Source organism: Esox lucius, chromosome 21 (genome assembly GCF_011004845.1).
Source record: "Esox lucius isolate fEsoLuc1 chromosome 21, fEsoLuc1.pri, whole genome shotgun sequence".
Taxonomy (NCBI): domain Eukaryota; kingdom Metazoa; phylum Chordata; class Actinopteri; order Esociformes; family Esocidae; genus Esox; species Esox lucius.
Window position 1 is genome coordinate 2,367,780 of NC_047589.1, and position 22,975 is coordinate 2,390,754.

At 41.4% G+C, this 22,975-nt stretch overlaps 1 protein-coding gene across 2 annotated transcripts in view; it reads right to left on the bottom strand.

The window, feature by feature from the left end:
* Window positions 1-7,249, bottom strand: part of LOC105031580 (ADP-ribosyl cyclase/cyclic ADP-ribose hydrolase 1) — a 74,761-nt gene extending 67,512 nt beyond the window's left edge. For both annotated transcript variants that reach the window (XM_020044345.2, XM_013139546.3), the window contains exon 1: window positions 6,923-7,249. In XM_020044345.2, the coding sequence (XP_019899904.2) occupies window positions 6,923-7,125 (203 nt within the window). In that variant the 5' untranslated portion in view covers window positions 7,126-7,249. The remainder of the gene's footprint in view (window positions 1-6,922) is intronic.
* Window positions 7,250-22,975: the final 15,726 nt, after the last annotated feature.

Below are 22,975 nucleotides of genomic sequence, written 5' to 3' on the forward strand. Positions count from 1 at the left end.
GACTACGTCATAAAGCTGGTTAAGAGAATGCAAACACTGTGCAAAGCCGTCATTAAGGTAGAAGGTAGCAACTTTGAAGAATCTACTATTGGAAATGTATTTAGAACCCTTTTCCAAAAAAGTTGAGATGCTGCGTAAAATTCAAATAAAAAAAGAATGCAGTGATGTGCAAATAATTTACCCCTATATTTAACTGAAAATAGTACATAGACAACATATCAAATGTTGAAACTGAGAAATGTTATTGTCTTTGGAAAAAGACATGCCCATTTTGAATTTGATGCCAGCAATATGTTAAAAATAAGTTGGGACATTTCACCACTGTGTTGCATCACCTCTTCTTAAGAAACAACTCTGTAATCGGGTGGGAACTGGGTAGACCAATTGCTGCAGTTTTGAAAGTGAAATGTATTCCCATTCTTGCTTGATATATGATTGCAGCTGCTCAATAGTTTGCGGTCTGCTTTGCTCTATTTGGCATTTTCATAAGGAGCCAAATGTTTTCAGTGGGTGACAGGTCTGGACTGCAAGCAAGCTTAGCACCCAGAGGCATGCTGTTGTAATACGTGAAGAATGTGGTTTGGCATTGTTTTGCGGAAATAAGCAAGGCCTTCCCTGAAGCATATGTTGCTCCAAAATATATTGGATATATTGTTCAGCATTAATGGTGCCTTCACAGATGTGCAAGTCATCCATGCCATGTGCACTAATGCACACCCATACCATCATGTATGCTGGCTTTTGAACTATGCGGTCATAAGAAGCCGGATGGTCCCTCTCTTCTTTAGTCCAGAGGACGCAGCATCCGTGATTCCCAAAAATAATTTCATTTTGATTTGTCAGACCACAGGACAGTTTTTCAATTAGACTCAGTGCATCTTATAAGAGCCCAGGCCCAGAGAAGGTGGCGGCGGTTCTGGATCTTGTTTATGTATGGTTTTTTCTTTGCATGGTAGAGTTTTAACTTGGATTTGTGGACGCTGCAACATACTGTGTTCACAGACAGTGGTTTTCGTAATTGTTCTTGAGCCCATGCAGTGATTTCCACAACAGAATTATGATTGTTTTTAATGCAGTGCCGCCAGAAGGCCCGAAGATCACGGCCATCCAATATTGGTTTTCGGCCTTGTCCCTTGCATACAGAGATTTCTCCAAATTCTATTATTATGATATTATGGACCATGGGTGATGAGATCCCTATACTACTCTTTGCAATTTTACGTTGAGGAACGTTATTCTTAAAATGTTGCAATATTTCCCAGTGCAGTCTTTCACAGAGTGGTGAACGCCTCCCCGTCCTCACTTCTGACTGACCCATCCTCTCTGGACAGACATCTTCTTCCGCTTCATCCGGGGCCGTTCCGGAGGCATCCGAAACAGATGCCCAAGCCACCTCAGCTGACCCCTCTCAAAGTGGAGGAGCAGCGGCTCAACTCTGAGCTCCTCCCAGGTGACCGAGCTTCTCACCCTATCTCTAAGGGATCGCCCAGCCACCCTGCGGAGAAAGCTCATTTTGGCCGCCTGTATCCGGGATCTTGTCCTTTCGGTCATGACCCAAAGCTCATGACCATAGGTGAGAGTAGGAACGTAGATTGACTGGTAAATCGAGAGCTTTGCCTTGCGGCTCAGCTCTTTCTTCACCACGACAGACCGATACATTGACCGCATTACTGCAGAAGCTGCACCGATCCGTCTGTCAATCTCCCGTTTCATCCTTCCCTCACTCGTGAACAAGATCCCTAGATACTTAAACTCCTCAACTTGAGGCAGGCACTCTCCACCAACCTGAAGTGGGCAAGCCACCCTTTTCCAAATGAGGACCATGGCCTCGGATTTGGAGGTACTGATTCTCATCCCCACCGCTTCTGGAAGGATCTTTTAATACCCTATCATGTTACTGACCTCTTGCCAATTGACCTAATTAGTTGTGTGATATTCCAATCAATCAATCAATCAAAATTTATTTATAAAGCGCTTTTTACAACAGCAGTTGTCACAAAGTGCTTTACAGAGACACCCGGCCTTAAACCCCAAGGAGCAAACAACAGCAGTGTTGAATTTCAGTGGCTAGGAAAAACTCCCTAAGAAGGTCGAATTTTAGGAAGAAACCTAGAGAGGACCCAGGCTCAGAGGGGTGACCAGTCCTCTTCTGGCTGTGCCGGGTGAGATATTAAGAGTCCAATTGGAATAATAAATAAATTTCTCTTGGCTAAATCCAGAGTATATTCGATTTTAGACTAGGTCAGAAGTATGACCAGGTGTACAAGGACAGGAACAGCAAAGGTCCCCCCAAACCAGGTAATCCGCAGGTGTGGACCAGGACCACAAGGTTATGTTTTTAGCAATACACAACTTTTCAAGTCTTTTGTTGTCGACACAACTTTTTTGAAACAGAATGCTGGCATCACATTCAATGTGGGCATATATTTTTCAAGAAACAATACAATGACTCAGTTTTAACATTTGTTATGTTGTCAATGGGTTTAAATGATTTGGACATCATCGCATTCTGTTTTACTTTACATTTTACGCAATGTCCCAACTTTTTTCAAATGGGGTTGTACAGTGGATATAAAAAGTTTACACACCCCTGTTAAAATGCCAGGTTCTTGTGATGTAAAAGAATGAGACAAAGACAAATCATGTCAGAACTATTTCCACCTTTAATGTGACCTATAATGTGAACAATTCAATTAAAAAACAAACTGAAATCTTTGAGGGGGAAAATTAAAAACTCACAATAGCCCAGTTGCATAAGTGTGCACACCATTAAACTAACACTTTGTTGAAGCACCTTTTGATTTTATTACAGCACTCAGTCTTTTTAGGTAGGAGTCTATTAGCATGGCACATCTTGACGTGGCAATATCTGCCCACTTTTCTTTGCAAAAGCGCTCCAAATCTGTCAGATTGCAAGGACATCTCCTGGGCACAGCCCTCTTCAGATCACCCCACAGATGTTCAATTGGATTCAGGTCTAGGCTCTGGCTGGGCCAATCCAAAATGTTAATATTTTTCTGGTGAAGCCATGCTTTTGTGGTTTGGACGTGTGTTTTGGGTCGTTGTCGTGCTGAAAGGGGAACCTCATCTTCAGCTTTCTAAGGGACGCCTGAAGGTTTTTTGCCTGGTATTTGGAACTGTTCACAATTCCCTCCACCCTGACTAAGGCCCCGGTTCCAGCTGAAGATAAACAGCCCCAAAGCATGATGCTGCCACCACCATGCTTCACTGTGGGTATGGTGTTCTTTGGGTGATGTGCAGTGTTTTTACCTTTTGGAATAGTTCAACCTTGGGAAAACACATTTTCCCACGTGCTTTTGGGAGATTTGATGTTTTTGCAAACTTCTGCTAGGCTTGGATGTTTTTCTTTGTAAGAAAAACCTTCCGTCTTGCCACCCTACCCCATAGCCCTTTCATATGAAGAATACGGGAGATTGTTGTCACATGTAGCACAAAGCCAGTACTTTCCAGAAATTCCTGCAGTTCCTTTAATGTTGCTGTAGGCCTCTTGAAAGCCTCCCTGACCAGTTTTCTTCTTGTCTTTTCATACATTTTGGAGGGACCTGCAGTTCTTTGTAATGTCTCTGTTGTGCCATATTTTCCCCACTTGATGATGACTGTCTTCACAATGTTCCATGGTATATCTAATGCTTTGGAAATTATTTTGTACCCTTCTCCTGACTGATATCTTTCAACAAAGAGATCCCTCTGATGCTTTGGAAGCTCTCTGCGGACCATTTTGCTCTGAGATGCAACTAAGAAAATGTCAGGAAAACAGCTGAACTTTATTTGTGATTAATCAGAGTCACTTTAAATGATGGCAGATGTGTAATGACTTCTATTTAACATGAGTTTGAATGTGATTGGTTAATTCTGAACACAGCCACATCCCCAGTTAGAAGAGGGTGTGCACACTTTTGCAACCAGGTTATTGTAAGAATTCTATTTTTCATTTTTCCACCTCGAAGATTTCAGTTTGTTTTTCAATTGAATTGTTCACATTATAGGTCACATTAAAAGTGGAAAAAAGTTTTGACATGATTTATCTTTGTCTTATTCATCAACATCACATAAATCTGGCATTTTCACAGGGGTGTGTAGACTTTTTATATCCACTGTATAACTTATTCTAAGCCACTCAGCCACTCAGGTGATTTTACCCCTGAGAATGCATAGGTAAAATACATAAAAATTATAACAACAAATGTGCTGAAATATAACATACGTTCAAGATATAGCCTAATATAAGTCATTTTAGTTCAATAGCTAGTTAACTGAGCATATATTAACATCTCATGTAATAGGCATATCAATTGGGGCTGATATAGAATTCCAATTGATGCTCAATTATTGATTTAATATTTTTAACTTAATACTTGCATGGTTAACAAAACATATTTAAAAATATTCATCAAAAGTTATTTGAAATTGTAATAAAGGTTATACATAGTTTTTTGCTTTTGGATCTTTGAATGTGCAATATATGGGTAAAATTGGTTTTGTTGGCTCACTTAAGTACTGCTCTTAAAATTGAATTAATTTCAGTGGTATAGATTACTTTGAAAGAATGATTTATGATCTAGATATTGAATACATCTTAATTGTGGGTAAAAAAAACACAGGGGGCATTTTACCCCATTGGGAGGGGCATTTTGCCCAGATAGTGGGGTAAAACGCCCCATTTACATAGTTTGGCATTTGATAAAGATGGAATAAAATAGAACTTTCTGCTCAATATTTTTTTCCAAGTGTATTTGTATGACTCTAATCAACGTTCATGTCAAAATGTGATCAAACATTTCTTTTTCCCCCCAAGTTACCCTATCTATACCTAAGCAATTTTATAAAACCATCTTCCGATATCTATGAATGTCTGATATTATCCTAACCGCTTGCATATCTGTTTTGCTTCTGTGCAAACCGAGGTGAAATCAGTTTTATATTCGAGATTCAACAGGCATTCACATCCCTTCAGGCCCCCTTCCACATTTAGGGACAGAGGGAAAAAGGTAAACCAGGTAATAGCCGAAATTTCAGAAGACAAATATACTGTCATTATGGACTCCCATTAACATCATTCCACATGCTAAATACTATACCAAATTGGAAATCAAATGTGGTATAATAATAGTCAATAGTATCTGTATTGATTCATCAGTACTCAATATATCCATGGAAAAACATTTCAGTATTTCATCAATATATTTTTCAATAATAGACATGGGAACTTCAATCTTTGTGTATATTATTCTAGAAATAGCTGGCCTACTTATTCAAGCTTTGTTTTTGTGGGAAATCTCTTAATTGATTTATTAATAAACAATAAATGAATGGCCCCATCTATAATTCAGCATTTCTTCAATATCTTTTTCAATAATAGACATAGGAACTTCAAACTGGGTGTTTATCATTCTAAAATTGTTCAAGCTTTGTTCTGATTGAAAAACTCTAAGGATTTATTACTAATCAATAAATCAATGGAAAAACATTTATTTTGGTTGTTTCTTCAGGTTTCTTGATCAAAGCAAAGCTTGATCAAGTAGGCCAGCTATGTTTAGAAAAATATACACCAGGTTTGAAGTTACCATGACAAACATTGAAAAAGATATTGAAGAAATGCTGAATTAGAGGTGTTTACAGTGATTGATTGATTCTTAATGAATTAAGTTTTTTAAAAGAAAACAAGGCTTGAATAAGTAGGCCAGCTATGTTTAGAATGATATACATGATGTTTGAATTTCCTATGACCAATATTGAAAAAGATATTGAAGAAATCCTGAATTAAAGGTGTTTCTATTGATTTATTGATTATTAATCAATCAAAAAAGGGTTTTTCACCATAGCAAAGTAGGCCAGCTATTTCTAGAATAATATACCCTAGGTTTGAAGTTCCTATGACCAATATTGAGAAATATATTGAAGAAATGCTGAATTATAGATGTGGCTATTGATTCATTGATTATTAATAAATAAATAGAGTTTTTCAACCTAAACAAAGCTTGAACAAGCAGGACAGCTATTTCCAGAATAATATATACCAGGTTTGAAGTTCCTATGACAATCATTGAAAAAGATATTGAAGAAATACCAGAATAAAGGTGTTTCTATTGATTTATTGATTATTAATAAATCAAAAAAAGGGTTTTTCACCATAGCAAAGCTTAAACAAGTATAGGCCAGCTATTTCTAGAATAATATACCCTATGTTTGAAGTTCCTATGACCAATATTGAGAAAGATACTGACGAAATTATGAATTATAGATGGGGCTATTGATTTATTGATTAATAATAAATCAATAAAGAGTTTTTCAACCAAAGCAAAGCTTGAACAAGTAGGCCACCTGGTTTACTCTTTTACCTCGGTCCCTAAATGTGGAAGGGAGCCTGAACGGAGGAACGAATGTGAATGACTGTTGAATCTGGAATATAAAACTGATTTCATCTCGGTTCTGCGAAAAGGGTTTCCCGCTAACCTGTGTGTATTAGCGCGTTTACAGCGCATTGTGAAGTTACACTGCAAATATCTTGATATTCGTTGTATAAGCTTCCATAACATAGGGGGGCATAGGGTTGCGCTGTACTGTAGACTTCTTGTTGGCAGAGAAAAAGTAATGTGAACATTTGGATCGCGCCCCCTTCTATAGCGTCCACCTCTTTTTAGATTTTAGTTCATCTACATTGATCTCCTCGGGAACGCATATAACGGAAATGTCAAAGCACTTAAACCGCCTGGTGGTCTAGTAGGCAAAATGTTAAAATAATAATAATAAACTTTGAACTTGTACTTTGGATTGTTTGACTCTGCCTAACGCTTCCTCGTTACCCAGAACAAGAACCTGTCACATTCCACCTTGTGACACTTGTAACATTGATTAATGCTTTAAAATAACAAAAACAAAATACAAAATAAGCTTTTCTTACCTTGAAGTTCGGTTGTTCTGTATAAATGTTTGACATCTACTAATAATTGTTTCCTTCAGGCTGTCACCTGAGTTGTACTGTTTATGACTGAACGCTACCCACAGGGAAATAGCGAGGATAACGAGTAAAATTAATGCACAGAGACCCATTATTAGGCAGCAGCGCGTCTTTCGCCTTTTTATCGTAAAACGTTCATTCTCCATAGCTAGGCCTACTTAATAACAGTGAAATAGGTGGTCAAAAGGTTTGTTGTGCTAGTGGGCCGTACAGTGCGACAATCCACCTCTTGCTGCATGGGCAAACCCGGTCAAAGAAAAGCAGTTCTATTTGGAGAGTTCGCATTCGAATACAAACACATGAACTTAGCAAGAATAAGGATTAGCCGCATTAGTTGTGCTTTCGAAATAAAGGTCCGCAATTTGTAAATGTTGTCACCTAAGAAATGTGAGAGAGTTTGAAAGTGTTCTTATTATTGAAGGGGACGAACTTAATTGCTTCTAATATTTGGGGACCTTTAAGTATTGCAATGTACAGCTCTACTGAGAATGGTTTACATCCAAGAATCAAGAGGACTGGGTCGCCAGTCCTGTTCAGGCTGTTTTATCATATGCAGTCAACATGGGTCTTCCATTATCATGTGTATTGTTGTTCAGCACTTCAAATAACATTTACTCTTAATATCATTTAAAATCCAAATTGCTGGAATACAGAGGCAAAAAACAAAGAATGTGACAAGGTCCAAACAATTTCGAGTTCTGTTGGTGTATGTATGCTTTATTTAACCAAGATATAACCAAATGCTTTATTTAACCAAAGATATAGGAGAGAGCGAGCTGAAAAGCAGTAAGTCATATCTGAATGCATGTTGCAGTGATATATAGTTATGGCCAAAATAATTGGGACTCCTACCATACAACATGCCATATTAGGATTTATTTCCTTATGACTTACTGAATCCAATCATATATTTCCAATGCCATTGCACAGACATTGTTTATAAGTGGTTTAAGCATGATGATGTACCTGCTTTGTTGGACTTATTTCAGATAAAGTGAACTCCCCCAAAAATGCCTTAACACTGATTTGCAGCCTGTAATATGTCTGTGCTGTATTCAAGGGTGAAATTGGTTTTTCACCATAGCAAAGCTTAAACAAGTAAGCCAGTTATTTCTAGAATAATATACCTTAGGTTTGAAGTTCCTATGACCAATATTGAGAAAGATATTGAAGAAATGCTGAAATATAGATGTGGCTATTGATTTATTGATTATTAATAAATTGAGTTTTTCAACCTATCAGCTGCATGACAATGAGTTGAGTTGAAATGGGCAGTATACTTTATTCTGATATGTTAAAGCCAAATCCTGCAGTAAGAGCTACAAAGTGTAACAGTCCCAGCCTGATGGGACTATTCCGCTTCGTGTTTTTGTGTGTCTTTGGCTTGTCATGACCTTGTGTGGTCTTTCCTGTTCTTGTTTCAGTTAATCGTGTTCACCTGTTTTTAGCCCTCACCTGTTTCTGTTCTCCTTGTTAGTCTATGTATTTAGTTCAGCCATTTTCTCCCTGTCCTTGCCAGTCATTGTGTTTTTACGTGTCACGGTTTGTGTGCCTGACTCCTGATGATATTTTGTAATGCATGGCACTCAGTTCTTGTTTTTCCCATTTGCCTTCATTAAACACCCCACACGGGACATCCGGCTCCGCCTCCCCTATAGAATACGGAGTCCTCGGTTCATTAGTCCCTTCAAAATCACACACTGCATGAGGTCTTGAATGTGCCCTGTTTTCTTTCATTGTTGTGAATGTAGCCTGTCCGTTTCCCATTATCATTTGCATCTGTGTCTCGTTTATCCCCTATATGAGTTCTGTGTTTGCTGTCAGTCCTTGTGAGGTATTGTTTGTGTTTGTAACTTTACTGAGCCTTCTATTCCTCAGCGTGCCATTGTCCTAGCCCAGTACTGATATAAGTCTGGTATCCTGACCTTTGTCTGTGTACTGACCGACCGCCCCTTTGGATTTCTCCACGTGGGCGTCAGCCTCCTACCTACGTGCTCCGCCTGTTACCGACCGTTTGCCTTCCCTTTGATTTCGCTACAGCCTGTTTCTATTACTCTGCTGTCTTTTCTCCTTAATAAAGGGGGTCCTGTGCTCTGCGCTTGGATCCATCCCTCCATCCTACTAGTCAGTGTGCAATCATTACACAAAGTTAATATTTAAGGAAAGGCTTGAAAACTGTTCACTCCCTGTTTTCCAGATTAGACTGATCAGCTGTGTAGTTTCTGTGTCAAATTAAGATATTCACTTTTCAACTGTTTTTCCATAATGTTCTGGTTTCAATATTTAGTTATTGTTTGTTATCACAACTTGATAGTAACCAAGACAACATAACCTGTCAAAAACATGGGCCTAATTATCAAACTTGAAGAAACTATTTAGCCAGTATTCTGTCTGCCATAAAAAGAACTTTGCTGATCCTGAGACTACTTAGCATATTGAACATGCATGGCAAAAATACAAATTGGAAATATGGAGTCATAAAGTTAATCGCACTCCTGAGTCACAGAAGATTCACCTCAAAATGATAATGGCACCACTGATTAGCCAAACGCCATTGTAATGGTTTCTTGGACTTTTCCATGATATGAAAAAACAAGTCAAGTTAATATCAAAGTTTTTTCCAGGAACATAGTTAGTACTGTAATTTTGTTAAAGTTGATGCAGGCCATCCATTCATGTAACTAGTGGTTTGCATGAACAATAGGATAAGTTATATACATTATTCAAGAGATAATATACATAATCCAATTTGTTACTATGATTACAGTGCGATAACCATTATTAAAATGTAGACTGGCTACTTGCGTCTTCAAATAGGTGTGACACATACAAAATGTATGGTCGCATTTGGGGTTGTTAATGAATTTTGAAGGACACTTTTATATTGAAGGACACTTACTATGGTTGGCCTATAGGGGGCAGTTTGATGTGGTCTTGTTGCATTGGGACTGTTAACGATCAAAACATCTGCACGTTTTAATAAATCTTCAAGGAAAAGCCTTTCTCATCATTTATCCTGTTTTCTTGGTCGGTAAAGTAAAAAAGTACACTGGACCTTTCGATACAGTTTGATAACTTGCCTGTTAAAGTGTATGTAGAGGGTTGGAAAAGCGTGGTAATTGTATAACTATGACAGAGACCCATGTCTATGTAAAATGCCAATACGGTGGTGCATTCCTTTGGAAAAAACTAAATTGTTACCGTACTGTACTGAATAGTTTTTTTGGAAAACAACACTCCTGACAATATCCCAATTTTATCAAAATTTTGTAATGGTATTGTTTAGGAACGTTAAGGGTTAGCGATTAGCTAGTTCCTTGTTAGCTGGCTTCGCTTCATTATTAGCTGGCTTCGCTTCCAGTTAGCTGTATGCTAGCTCCAGTCAAATGTTTGTCAGTTCCGGGTAGGACTTTGCTAACTTGCTCAGCTATTTTCTATTTGTGTTAACAGGAAGGTAATTTGTTAAACTATCACTATCAAGCCTACTTTATAAATAATGTTTTCACTGTGATTATATTATGAATAGTTTATATTACTTAGGCTATTGTTCATGCAAAGAACTAGATACTGTACATGAATGGATGTCCTGTATCAACCTTAACAAATTAAAGTACTGTGTTCTTGCAAAAAATGACATGAGTTTGTGGCCTGTGTCAACATGAACAAATGACACTACACTCTATTTGTTAATTCATTTGTAAACCATTAATAAAGTAAGGGTTATCATTGTTAACCGTTTGTTCATGGCTTATTCATCATTGTTCATCAATGTTCGTTCAAGGTAACTACTGAATTTCTTAATGGTTGTTCATTAACCTTATCGGAAAGTGTTACCAAAGTAGGATTGTTGAAGGTAGTTATTTTTTTTAGGAAAACATTTTTGTGACGCGGGGCTGCCTTCGCTTGGGCTCACCACCCACAGGAGGGACCATAAGGGGCCGGTGCGGAGAGGATCGGGCGGCAGACGAAGGCGGGGGCCTTGACAACCAGATCCCTGGACACGGAAACTAGCTCTAAGGACATGGAACGTCACCTCGCTGGCGGGGAAGGAGCCTGAGATCGTGCGTGAGGTTGATAGGTTCGAACTAGAGGTAGTCGGGATCACCTCTACGCACGGCTTGGGCTCTGGAACCACACTCCTTGAGAGAGGATGGACTCTTCACCACTCTGGAGTTGCCCATGGTGAGAGGCGGCGGGCTGGTGTGGGTTTGCTTATAGCTCCCCAGCTCTGCCGCCATGTGTTGGAGTTCACCCCGGTGAACGAGAGGGTCGTTTCCCTGCGCCAACGGGTCGGGGATAGGTCTCTCACTGTTGTTTGTGCCTACGGGCCGAATGGCAGTGCAGAGTACCCAACCTTCTTGGAGTCTCTGGGAGGGTTGCTGGAAAGTGCTCCGACTGGGGACTCTATCGTTCTACTGGGGGACTTCAACGCCCACGTGGGCAATGACAGAGACACCTGGAGGGCCATGATTGGGAGGAACGGCCCCCCTGATCTGAACCCAAGCGGTGTTCTGTTATTGGACTATGCTAGTCACAGTTTGTCCATAACGAACACCATGTTCAAGCATAAGGGTGTCCATCAGTGCACGTGGCACCAGGACACCCTAGGCCGCAGGTCGATGATCGACTTTGTTGTCATTTCATCTGACCTGCGGTCGTATGTCTTGGACACTCGGGTGAAGAGAGGGGCGGAGCTGTCAACTGATCACCACCTGGTGGTGAGTTGGATCCGATGGTGGGGGAGGAAGCTGGACAGACTCGGCAGGCCTAAGCGTACTGTAAGGGTCTGCTGGGAACGTCTGTCCGAGTCTCCTGTCAGAGAGATCTTTAACTCCCACCTCCGGCAGAGCTTCGACTGGATCCCGAGGGAGGCTGGAGATATTGAGTCCGAGTGGACCATGTTCTCCACCGCCATTGTCGAAGCGGCCGCTCTGAGCTGTGTCCGTAAGATCTCCGGTTTCTGTCAAGGCGGCAATCCCCGAACCCGGTGGTGGACACCGGAAGTAAGGGATGCCGTCAAGCTGAAGAAGGAGTCCTATCAGGCCTGGTTGGCTTGTGGGACTCCTGAGGCAGCTGACGGGTACCGGCCGGCCAAGCGGACTGCAGCCCGGGTGGTTGTGGAGGCAAAAACTAGGGCCTGGGAGGAGTTCGGTGAGGCCATGGAGAAGGACTATCGGCTGGCCTCGAAGAGATTCTGGCAAACCATCCGGCGCCTCAGGAGAGGGAAACAGTGCCCTACCAACGCTGTTTACAGTAGAGGTGGGCAGCTGTTGACCTCAACTGAGGATGTCGTCGGGCGGTGGAAGGAGTACTTCGAGGATCTCCTCAATCCCGCTGTCACTTCTTCCATTGAGGAAGCAGAGGATGAGGGCTCAGAGGTGGACTCGTCCATCACCCGGGCTGAAGTCACTGAGGTGGTCAAGAAACTCCTCGGTGGCAAGGCACCGGGGGTGGATGAGATCTGCCCTGAGTACCTCAAGTCTCTGGATGTTGTGGGGCTGTCTTGGTTGATACGCCTGTGCAACATCGCGTGGCGGTCGGGGACAGTGCCTCTGGGATGGCAGACCGTGGTGGTGGTCCCTCTTTTTAAGAAGGGGGACCGGAGGGTGTGTTCCAACTATAGGGCGATCACACTTCTCAGCCTCCCCGGGAAAGTCTATGCCAGGGTTCTGGAGAGGAGAATAAGGCCGATAGTAGAACCTCGGATTCAGGAGGAACAGTGTGGTTTTCGTCCGGGCCGTGGAACACTGCTCTATACCCTCTACGGGGTGTTGGAGGGTTCATGGGAGTTTGCCCAACCAATCCACATGTGTTTTGTGGATTTGGAGAAGGCATTCGACTGTGTCCCTCGCGGCATCTTGTGGAGGGTGCTTGGGGAATATGGGGTCCTGGGTCCTTTGCTAAGGGCTGTCAGGTCCCTGTACAACCGAAGCAGGAGCTTGGTCCGCATTGCCGGCAGTAAGTCAGACTTGTTCCCAGTGCATGTTGGACTCCGGCAGGGCTGCCCTTTGTCACCGGTTCTGTTCGTAATTTTTATGGACAGAATTTCTAGGCGCAGCCAGGGGCCGGAGGGTGTCAGGTTTGGGGACCACACAATTTCGTCTCTGCTCTTTGCAGATTATGTTGTCGTGTTGGCCCCTTCTAACCAGGACCTTCAGCGTGCGCTGGGACGGTTTGCAGCCGAGTGTGAAGCGGTGGGGATGAAAATCAGTACCTCCAAATCCGAGGCCATGGTCCTCAGTCGGAAAAGGGTGGCTTGCCCACTTCAGGTTGGTGGAGAGTGCCTGCCTCAAGTGGAGGAGTTTAAGTATCTAGGGGTCCTGTTCACGAGTGAGGGAAGGATGGAACGGGAGATTGACAGACGGATCGGTGCAGCTTCTGCAGTAATGCGGTCGATGTATCGGTCTGTCGTGGTGAAGAAAGAGCTGAGCCGCAAGGCGAAGCTCTCGATTTACCAGTAAATCTACGTTCCTACTCTCACCTATGGTCATGAGCTTTGGGTCATGACCAAAAGGACAAGATCCTGGATACAGGCGGCCGAAATGAGCTTTCTCCGCAGGGTGGCCGGGCGATCCCTTAGAGATAGGGTGAGAAGCTCGGTCACCCGGGAGGAGCTCAGAGTAGAGCCGCTGCTCCTCCACATCGAGAGGGGTCAGCTGAGGTGGCTTGGGCATCTTTTTCGGATGCCTCCGGAACGCCTTCCTGGGAAGGTGTTCCGGTCCCGTCCCACCGGGAGGAGACCCCGGGGAAGACCTAGGACACGCTGGAGGGACTATGTCTCCCGGCTGGCCTGGGAACGCCTCGGTGTCCCCCCGGAAGAGCTAGAGGAAGTGTCTGGGGAGAGGGAAGTCTGGGCATCCCTGCTTAGACTGCTGCCCCGGCAACCCGACCCCGGATAAGCGGAAGAAGATGGTATGGTATAATGTGATTTTCTGGATTTTTGTTTAGATTCCGTCTCTCACAATTGAAGTGTACCTCTACATGCTTTGTAAGTAGGAACACCTGCAAAATTGGCAGTGTATAAAATACTTGTTCTCCCCACTGTAGATGTACTGTTAGCATTAATTTTGTCTAATTTCCCCTTGCCTAGGCTATTGCCGAAGGTTTTTAATACCGGTTACCATTTGCCAGAAAACAAAACAAGAAGCAATAAAATCTAATGATGCCTGCCTGTGTTGCATTTAACTGCTAGTGAGACGTTGGGTATTTGCAGCATAGTTGACCTACAGAATCTTTGAGGCTGCAGCCAAGGCCAAGTGATGAAGAGATCTTCGTTTTCTTGTCTGGAACCTATTGAGATGGGAAATTTAAAAAAATCTACCCACTTCCATGCAGTATGTATAACGATAAAGTTTTACTTAAAGTGCTTTCCATACATTTGAATTAAACCACCATCCCTTTGTTTCCCAAACTAGGAAAGCTGTAAAATGGTAAGCAGTCTTTAGACATTGTGAAGGAGGGAGACATGCACATCCAGAACTTGCTGGAAGGACATGCTGTTCTGCTGGAGCAAAACACTAACAAGAAAAGTGAGGCCAAAACACAACTAATTGGCATTCCTCAGCCTCAGTTAGGGAGAGTCTCTCCAAAGATTACATCAGGCCTTTGAAGAAGTTTTAACATTAGATCTGCAAATTACCATATGTAATTAAAATAAAACTGCCATTTTGAAAGCTTCACCCTCCTCCTTCCTTGACATTTCCTAAATAGGTGTATATTAAATACATCCCTTGTCAGAATTCTAAACTCACAAGCTGAAAACTATTTAGAGACTATCTACCTGTTGTTGTTTTTTTTACATCGTATTCCTATCTAATCTGCCAAAATGGGTACCAAATGGGTACCAAAATGCCACGAAGCATTGGTAACCACTATCCAGGTGCTAATCTCTCCTCACTGAATGACATCAGTGGATGAATGTGTGATACCCCTAGATAGAAATATAAAACATGGGGCGGGGACAAGATAATAAAGTGAGTGGTCATGTTAAACAGAGCTCCTGATGAATGTTAAGTTTTTAGCGAGCCCTTTTCCGAATTTGAAGGCAAACCAAACTATAATTACTCCTAATACTTTTTACTTTTATTTAGTCCTTATGTAACTTTCATATTTAATTTACTTCATATTACATTTTTATAGAAAATCAACCAAGGCTTGCTAGCCATGCTTTCCCCCGCTATTATGGAAGCTAGACAAAATGAAGAGGTTGTTTGCTTCTTCAACGATGATACTCTCAGCAGAATGGAGAATTTTGACAGTTTCCTAGGCAAATCAAAGATGGGGCCAGAGAAATCGATGTGTGGAACAGGTCTCCAGAAAACCCCCTCAAAACCCCCCAAATCGAAAAGGCTGCGAGAAGGTGAAACCTGGCAGACTCAACCACCCCAGTCTATTACCTACAAAGCCATTTACACAGCAATTTAAAGTTTGAACACGAAATTCGACAAGCAAGCCTTTTGTCTAAACAGCTTTCAGGAAAGATTTAAAAGTAACACTATCGATTGTTAATACAGCAATTCATTAAATGTATTACAGTAAAGAATTATTAATGAAAAGTGAAGTGCATACGGAACATGGTAACTTTTTTGCTTGCACACACATATCCCTAAAGCTGAGTGCCATACAATCAGCAGCTGTGTGCAATACAATCAACAACATGACTTTTTTTTTATTAAATCAAATCAAAATGTTGATTTTCACCTCTGCAGTACATGCACAATACGGCCCTCTTGATCAAGTTTAATACCTATGAATACTCTGACAAATGAGCCTTAAAATTTAAATAGAACTGTCTTTATTTAAATAGAACTGTCCTTTATTTTTTATTTGCCGTAACAGGTTTAGAGTTACCAATTTCATATGCTGGTTTGAAGTAAATTGTTAGTGTAGTAGAAAAACTAAATTAAAAAGGAGTTAATTCAGGTGCAAAATTAAGTAAACCCCAAGTTCCATTGGTTAAATCGTGTACATTGTGTTCAAGTAAAATCAGGTGTGTAAATAATTGGGTACCAAATTAACCAATCAAAGGAGGGATCTTTCGGAAAGAGTTTGGGTGGGACTTTGATAAATGGAGCCAAGAAACCTGGGCCTGGTTTCCTGCTAACGTGGCACTTACTATGGTTTAATGATGCACATAGCCTTAATATAGACTTATGACTGACTTGTTTCCCAAACCATCACGTACATTGCCCTTTATAAAGTGCATCGTAAGGCTATGTTACGGCCGTTTGGAATGGAATTAGGCCATGAATATGTTTTAAATATAGCCATATTGCATTTCAGTAGACCTTGATTACTTATCAGAAGCATATACTGTAATATCACTGGCAATGTATTCTACTACTACTTAGGCATCGTTAGGAAAATGTTGAACTCGAAGAAGAATTTTATACATTTATAATTGACATAATATCCAACTAATGGGGTGGACTTCAGTCAATCAAAATCAAATCGCCAGAAATCAATCATGGGACATCAAATGATCAGTTCCTCCAATAGCTATACATAATATACATCTCTGGAAAAAATTAAGAGACCACTGCACCTTTTTCTTTAGTTTCCAAAAAAGTTGATATTTTTTTTTATATATTTACAGTAAGCACTATGCATTCCGGTAGTATAGTGTTGTCCTGGCATCTGCCACACCCGTAATCGTCCCTCAGATTGCCAGTGCTTTACACCACTCCAGTCGATGCTTGGCATTGCGCATGTTGATGTGAAGCTTGCATACAGCTGCTTGGCCATGGAAACCCATTTCATGAAGCTCCATGACACACAGTTCTTGTGCTGGTCTTGCTTCCAGATGCAGTTTGGAGCTCTGTCATGAGTGATGCCACAGATGATAGGCGATTTTAACATACTACGCCAGGGGTGTCAAACCGGTTCCACGGAGGGCCGAGTGTCTGCAGGTCTTTGGGTTTTCCTTTAAATTGGTTCCCAGGTCAGACCTGAACAACCAGGTGGGGGTAGAAATTAACCAATTAGTGAACTAATTAATCAATCAGGTACAAGGTGAGAGCGAAAACCTGCAGACACTCGGCCCTCCGTGGAACCGGTTTGACACCTGTGTACTACGCGCTTCAGCCCTTGGTGGCCCCGCTCTGTTAGTTTGCATGGTCTAGCACTTTGAGGCTGGGCCGTTGTTGGTCCTAGATGCTTCCACTTCACAATTATAGCACTTATAGTTGACTGGGGCAGATCTAGTATGGCAGAAATTTCACAAACTGACTTGTGGCAAAGGTGACAGTGCCATGTTTAATGTCACTGAGCTCTTCAGTACGACTCATTGTAATGCCAATGTTTGTCTATGATGAATTCATGGTTATGTGCTGTGCACCTGTGAGAAATGGGTGTGACTGAAACACCTGAACTCAATATTTAGTAAGGGTGTCCACATACTTTCACTATATAGTTTCATTTTTGCACAGATGAAATCTGAGTTTTTGTTAAATAAACCATGTTTGTGAATATATAAACAATATATCATGTTTTTTTTTGTTGTGAACCCTAAAGGGATGTGTCCTTTATTTGGAATATCTTTATTATGTATTGTCTTTTTATATTTTATACAAAAAGAATGGCTATCCCTGTGTTTCACATACTTTCAAGCAGCACTGTATGGTTAATTTAGTTAATGTGTGCATATTATCTATGTACTTAAACATTTGACTTACAGTGACAGTGTTATTGGCATAGACATTTCCATTCAATATGTATTTTGACACCCATGGCCCAACACTGAACACTGGTGCACTGCCTTTCTTTCTACACTTCAGACAGGAAGCCATTCATGCAGCTCTTGTTGGCAGACGTATTTTTTATAGTGGGCTGCTGGAATCCAAGATCTCAGCCCACATGGTGATGACCACAAGGACCTTGGCATTGTAATCCGTGGAAGACCTGGAGCTTCAACTGGTCCCTACAGAAACGGAGCTTGTAAGTTGTGTCCAGATAGGCAAAGATTGTATTATAACTGAAAAGTTTAAACAAGTGAAAAGTTAGGTCATACAGTGGATATAAAAAGTCTACACACCCCTGTTAAAATGCCAGATGCAAAAGAATGAGACAAAAATAAATGTCAGAACTTTTTCCACTTGTGACGTCATGAGAGGCTACACAGCTCTTAGCGGGACTGTTCAATTAGTGCGAGGACACAAAGCTCAAGTATGAACAAGGATTTTATTATAGTTCTAAGGGATTAACAGAAACAGCATGTCAAATTCAAAAAGGTCTACCTTCAACAGAAAACTTAAATGACGCCTCTTCTTGGCGGTAATCCTGATTTCCTCAGGTAAGTAAACAGTCTTTTCAACCTTACTTTACTGGGTGTCCTAGCCCAAGGCTATTCCAGTTGTAAGTCCTTCTAATGTCTGGTGGTGTTTCCAGCCTTCCGTTTTCCTCACTGGATACGATACTGGAGCGATCTGGTCCTTCCCAGACCGCACAACCCGCAGCTTGTCTCCCAACAAAACCCCTCTCCCACTAACAGTGTCTCTAGTCCTTAAAACCCTTCAGGTCAACAAACCCTGATCAGTCTCAGGTGTGCGGGAATGCCATGTTTTGACGGGTGGAGTTCCCGACTCCACCAGCAGATAGAGCCATAGCTGCTCATGGTTGCAGCCATCTCAGGGGGATGTAGCACCCTTCCAGGACACAGCCTCTCGTGACATCACACACTCTTAATGTGACCTATAATGTGAACAATTCAATTGAAAAGCAAACTGAAATCTTCGAGAGGTAAAAACAATAACCTGGTGGCATAAGTGTGCACACCCTCTTATAACTGGGGATGTGACTGTGTTCAGAATTAACCAATCACATTCAAACTCATGTTAAATAGAAGTCATTACACTCCTGCCATCATTTGAAGTGACTGATTAATCGCAAAAAAAGTTCAGCTGTTCTAATAGGATTTTCCTGACATTTTCTCAGAGCAAAAGCCATTGTCTGTAGAGAGCTTCCAAAGCATCAGAGAGATCTCATTGTTGAAAGATATCAGTCAGGAGAATAGTAAAAAATAATTTCCAAAGCATTAGATTTACCATGGAACACAGTGAAAACAGACATCATCAAGTGGAGAAAATATGGCACAACAGAGACATTACGAAGAACTGGATATCCCTCCAAAACTGGTCAGGGTCAGGGTCAGGGAGGTTTCCAAGAGGCCTACAGCAACATTAAAGGAACTGCAGGAATTTCTGGCAAGTAGTGGCTGTGTGCTACATGTGAAAACAATCTCCCGTATTCTTCACATGAATGGGCTATGGGGTAGGGTGGCAAGACGGAAGCCTTTTCTTACAAAGAAAAAAATCCAAGCCTGGCTGAAGTTTGCAAAAACAAACATCAAGTCCCCCAAATGCATGTGGGAAAATGTGTTATGGTCTGGAACTTTGGCCATAATTCCAAAAGGTATGTTTGGTGCAAATACAACACTGCACATCACCTAAAGAACACCATACCCACAGTGAAGCATGGTGGTGGTCACTTGTAAATGACCTGGTGCTAAATCGTTTACAAGTGATTTAGCACCAGGTTATCCACAAACTTTTGGTGCGATTCTGGAGAGGTGGCTGCACTTATCCGGCCGCACACCAACCAAGTACCGAACGGCTCTACTCACCTGCCCCCTGGGGGACAGGCTATCCCAGGCCAATCGAAGTCCCACGGCGCTGCGGTATCATTCCGTCTAGGGGGGATTCTGACTTAGAGGCTTTCAGTCATAATCCCACAGATCTGTGGGGTGATCTGAAGAGGGCTGTGCACAGGAGATGTCCTCGCAGTCTGACAGATTTGTAACGCTTTTGCAAAGAAGAGTGGGCAAATATTGCCACGTCAAGATGTACAGGGTTTAAGGGAGGGAGGCAGGACAGGTACAGGGTTTAAGGGAGGGAGGCAGGACAGGTACAGGGTTTAAGGGAGGGAGGCAGGACAGGTACAGGGTTTAAGGGAGGGAGGCAGGACAGGTACAGGGTTTAAGGGAGAGGCAGGACAGGTACAGGGTTTAAGGGAGAGGCAGGACAGGTACAGGGTTTAAGGGAGAGGCAGGACAGGTACAGGGTTTAAGGGAGGGAGCAGGACAGGTACAGGGTTTAAGGGAGAGGCAGGACAGGTACAGGGTTTAAGGGAGGGAGCAGGACAGGTACAGGGTTTAAGGGAGAGGCAGGACAGGTACAGGGTTTAAGGGAGAGGCAGGACAGGTACAGGGTTTAAGGGAGAGGCAGGACAGGTACAGGGTTTAAGGGAGAGGCAGGACAGGTACAGGGTTTTAGGGAGGGAGGCAGGACAGGTACAGGGTTTAAGGGAGAGGCAGGACAGGTACAGGGTTTAAGGGAGAGGCAGGACAGGTACAGGGTTTAAGGGAGAGGCAGGACAGGTAAAGGGTTTAAGGGAGAGGCAGGACAGGTACAGGGTTTAAGGGAATCAGCCTTTTAATGTTCTTCATCACTTCTACTTTACATTTCCGATATAACAAGCTGGTTTTATTTTTACTAAATATCTTAGTAAGTTCCCGTACTAATAAAGCATAATAAACCAGGCATGTTTTTCAAACCAAGGACATTTTTTCTTCTGTGCAAAACTATCTTTGATAAATTATGTCCTTGTGGAAGATGGAAGAGGTCTCAATTCATCAAGTAATTCATCAAGTAACATTCATTGGTATAACAGTTCATTATTTCAGGTTTAATCGTGTATATGGGAACAAATGTCATGATATAGAATATAAGTACAGAGACCAGTACAGAGTAATATCACAAGATTTGCTCTGAAGTCACATTGTTTCTTTTACATTTTTGCACCCCTCCTTGTCAATTCCCAAAATATGATGTCGTATATTTAAGATAAATACAAGAAAACAAGTCGACACATCAACATGAAAATAAGATAACATGCTACACTGTCATGGCCACCACAGTTCTAGATCCATGAAAGCAGACTTCTTGATCTGAACTACGATTTGTTTCTGTTCTGCCCCAAATGGAAGGACAGAGGACAGACAAGCAACTTCATATTGGAGCTATCTGTAGGTACGCCATACTATAGATAAGGTTGAGACCTGGGGTCATCGGTTATGGCCACAATCCCTTCTAACAGCAGAGCAGGCTGACCTAGGTATTTGCTTATACTTGATGTCCGTGAACAGCCTAAAGCAAATTCGTGTCTAATCTAACACATTTATTACACTGAATTTTGCATAGTAGTTAGACAGGTTTCTAATCAGTAAACATAATACAATGTATACAGTATCTTATTGGTGTTCATAATGCAATTAAAACATAGGTACCTATATTTTAAGAAAACCCATCTTCAACATCACAAGCAGTTTTGAATAACTAATGAGACAATTTTGTAATAACAAACATAGTCATGCTACCTCACTAGCTAGCTAACCAGACTGTTCAGTGAAATACAGTATAAAAGGCCACATGTTAAAGAGCACAGCCAGAATGTTCAAGAAATAGGCTAAGGCACTCACACAGGAGATTTTGAAAGATTCCCAGTGTTGTTTAATCAAAGTTATTCTAAGCTATAATTAGATTTAAAAAATGTTTCCTCATGTTCCTGGTGGGTTGACATTCTGTTTGGTACCATAAACCATATGCACAGCTGTTTTAGTTTCACTTGAGCTCAATAAACAACATTATGAAGAATCGTTAAGCTGTCAGGTGTTGTTTTTTCAATCATACTCATCAACAAGTATGTTAAAAAAAGCTTTTGCTGAAGCCATAGTCTCTTCTCGAAACAGACTAGCTAAAGGGAATTGGCGTGGGGATACTGTTATAAATATTAATGTTTCTTGGTTATGAATCTGATCTTGAGCTTGACTCAGCAAAGAGAGCAAATTGTTTACATGAAAAGCAGACAATACAATGCTAAAACTTTCACAATCTCGTCAGGTGTGCAGAGGCAACAACAAGGGGCTTCAGGAATATGCAACTTTATGAACTCTGAATGCTTTTAGGATAATTTTTACAGTGCCAAGCTTCTGTTCCTCAAACTAGACACTAATGTATTTGTCCTCTTGCTCAATTGTGAACCGAGCCCTCCCACACCTCTTTCTTTTCTGGTTAGAGCCAGTTTGCCCTGTTCTGTGAAGGGAGTAGTTCAACAACTTATAAAAGTTATTCAGTTTCTTGGCAATATCTGAAAAAGAATAGCCTTCATTTCTCAGAACAAGAACAGATTGATAATTGTCAGAAGAAAGTTCTTTGTTTCTGGTCATTTTGAGTCTGAAATCGAACCCAGAAATGCGGTTGCTGAAGATACTGAACTAGTCTAAAAAAGGCCAGTTTAATTGCTTCTTTACAGTTTTCAGTGGTGCTAACATAATAACAAAAGGATTTTCTAATGATGAATTAGCCTTTGAAATTGATAAACTTGGATTAGCAAACACAATGTGCCATTAAAACACAGGAGTGTTGATTGCTGATAATGTGCCTCTGTATGCCTATGTACAACTTTGTTTCTAAAAAAAAATGCTAAGAAAAACAGAATGCAAGGGTGTGCAAATAATGTATCCCTATATTTAATTGAATGTAGTTTAAAGACAACATATCAAATGCTGAAACTGAGAAATGTTATTGCTTTTGGAAAAATACATGCCCATTTTGAATTTGATGCCAGCAACATTATGCAAAGTTATGGCAATGAAATGCCTGGTTTTCCTACTCCCCCCATACCATTACAGATGCTGGCTTTTGTTCTGTGCGCTGATAACAATGGGATGGTCCCTGTCCTTTTTAGTCCAGAGGACGTGGCGTCTGTGATTCCTAATAATTATTTAAAATGTTGATTTGTCAGACCAGAGGAGTTTTCCACTTTGCCTCAGTCCATCTTAAATTAGATCAGGCCAAGAGAAGGTGATTTCTGAATCTGGATGATTTCTTCTTCAAACATTGCTTTATACGGTTTTAACTTGCATTTGTGGATGCAACAACGTACTTTGTTCAGAGACAATGGTTTTTGGAAGTGTTCCTGGGCTCATGCAATGATGTCCAC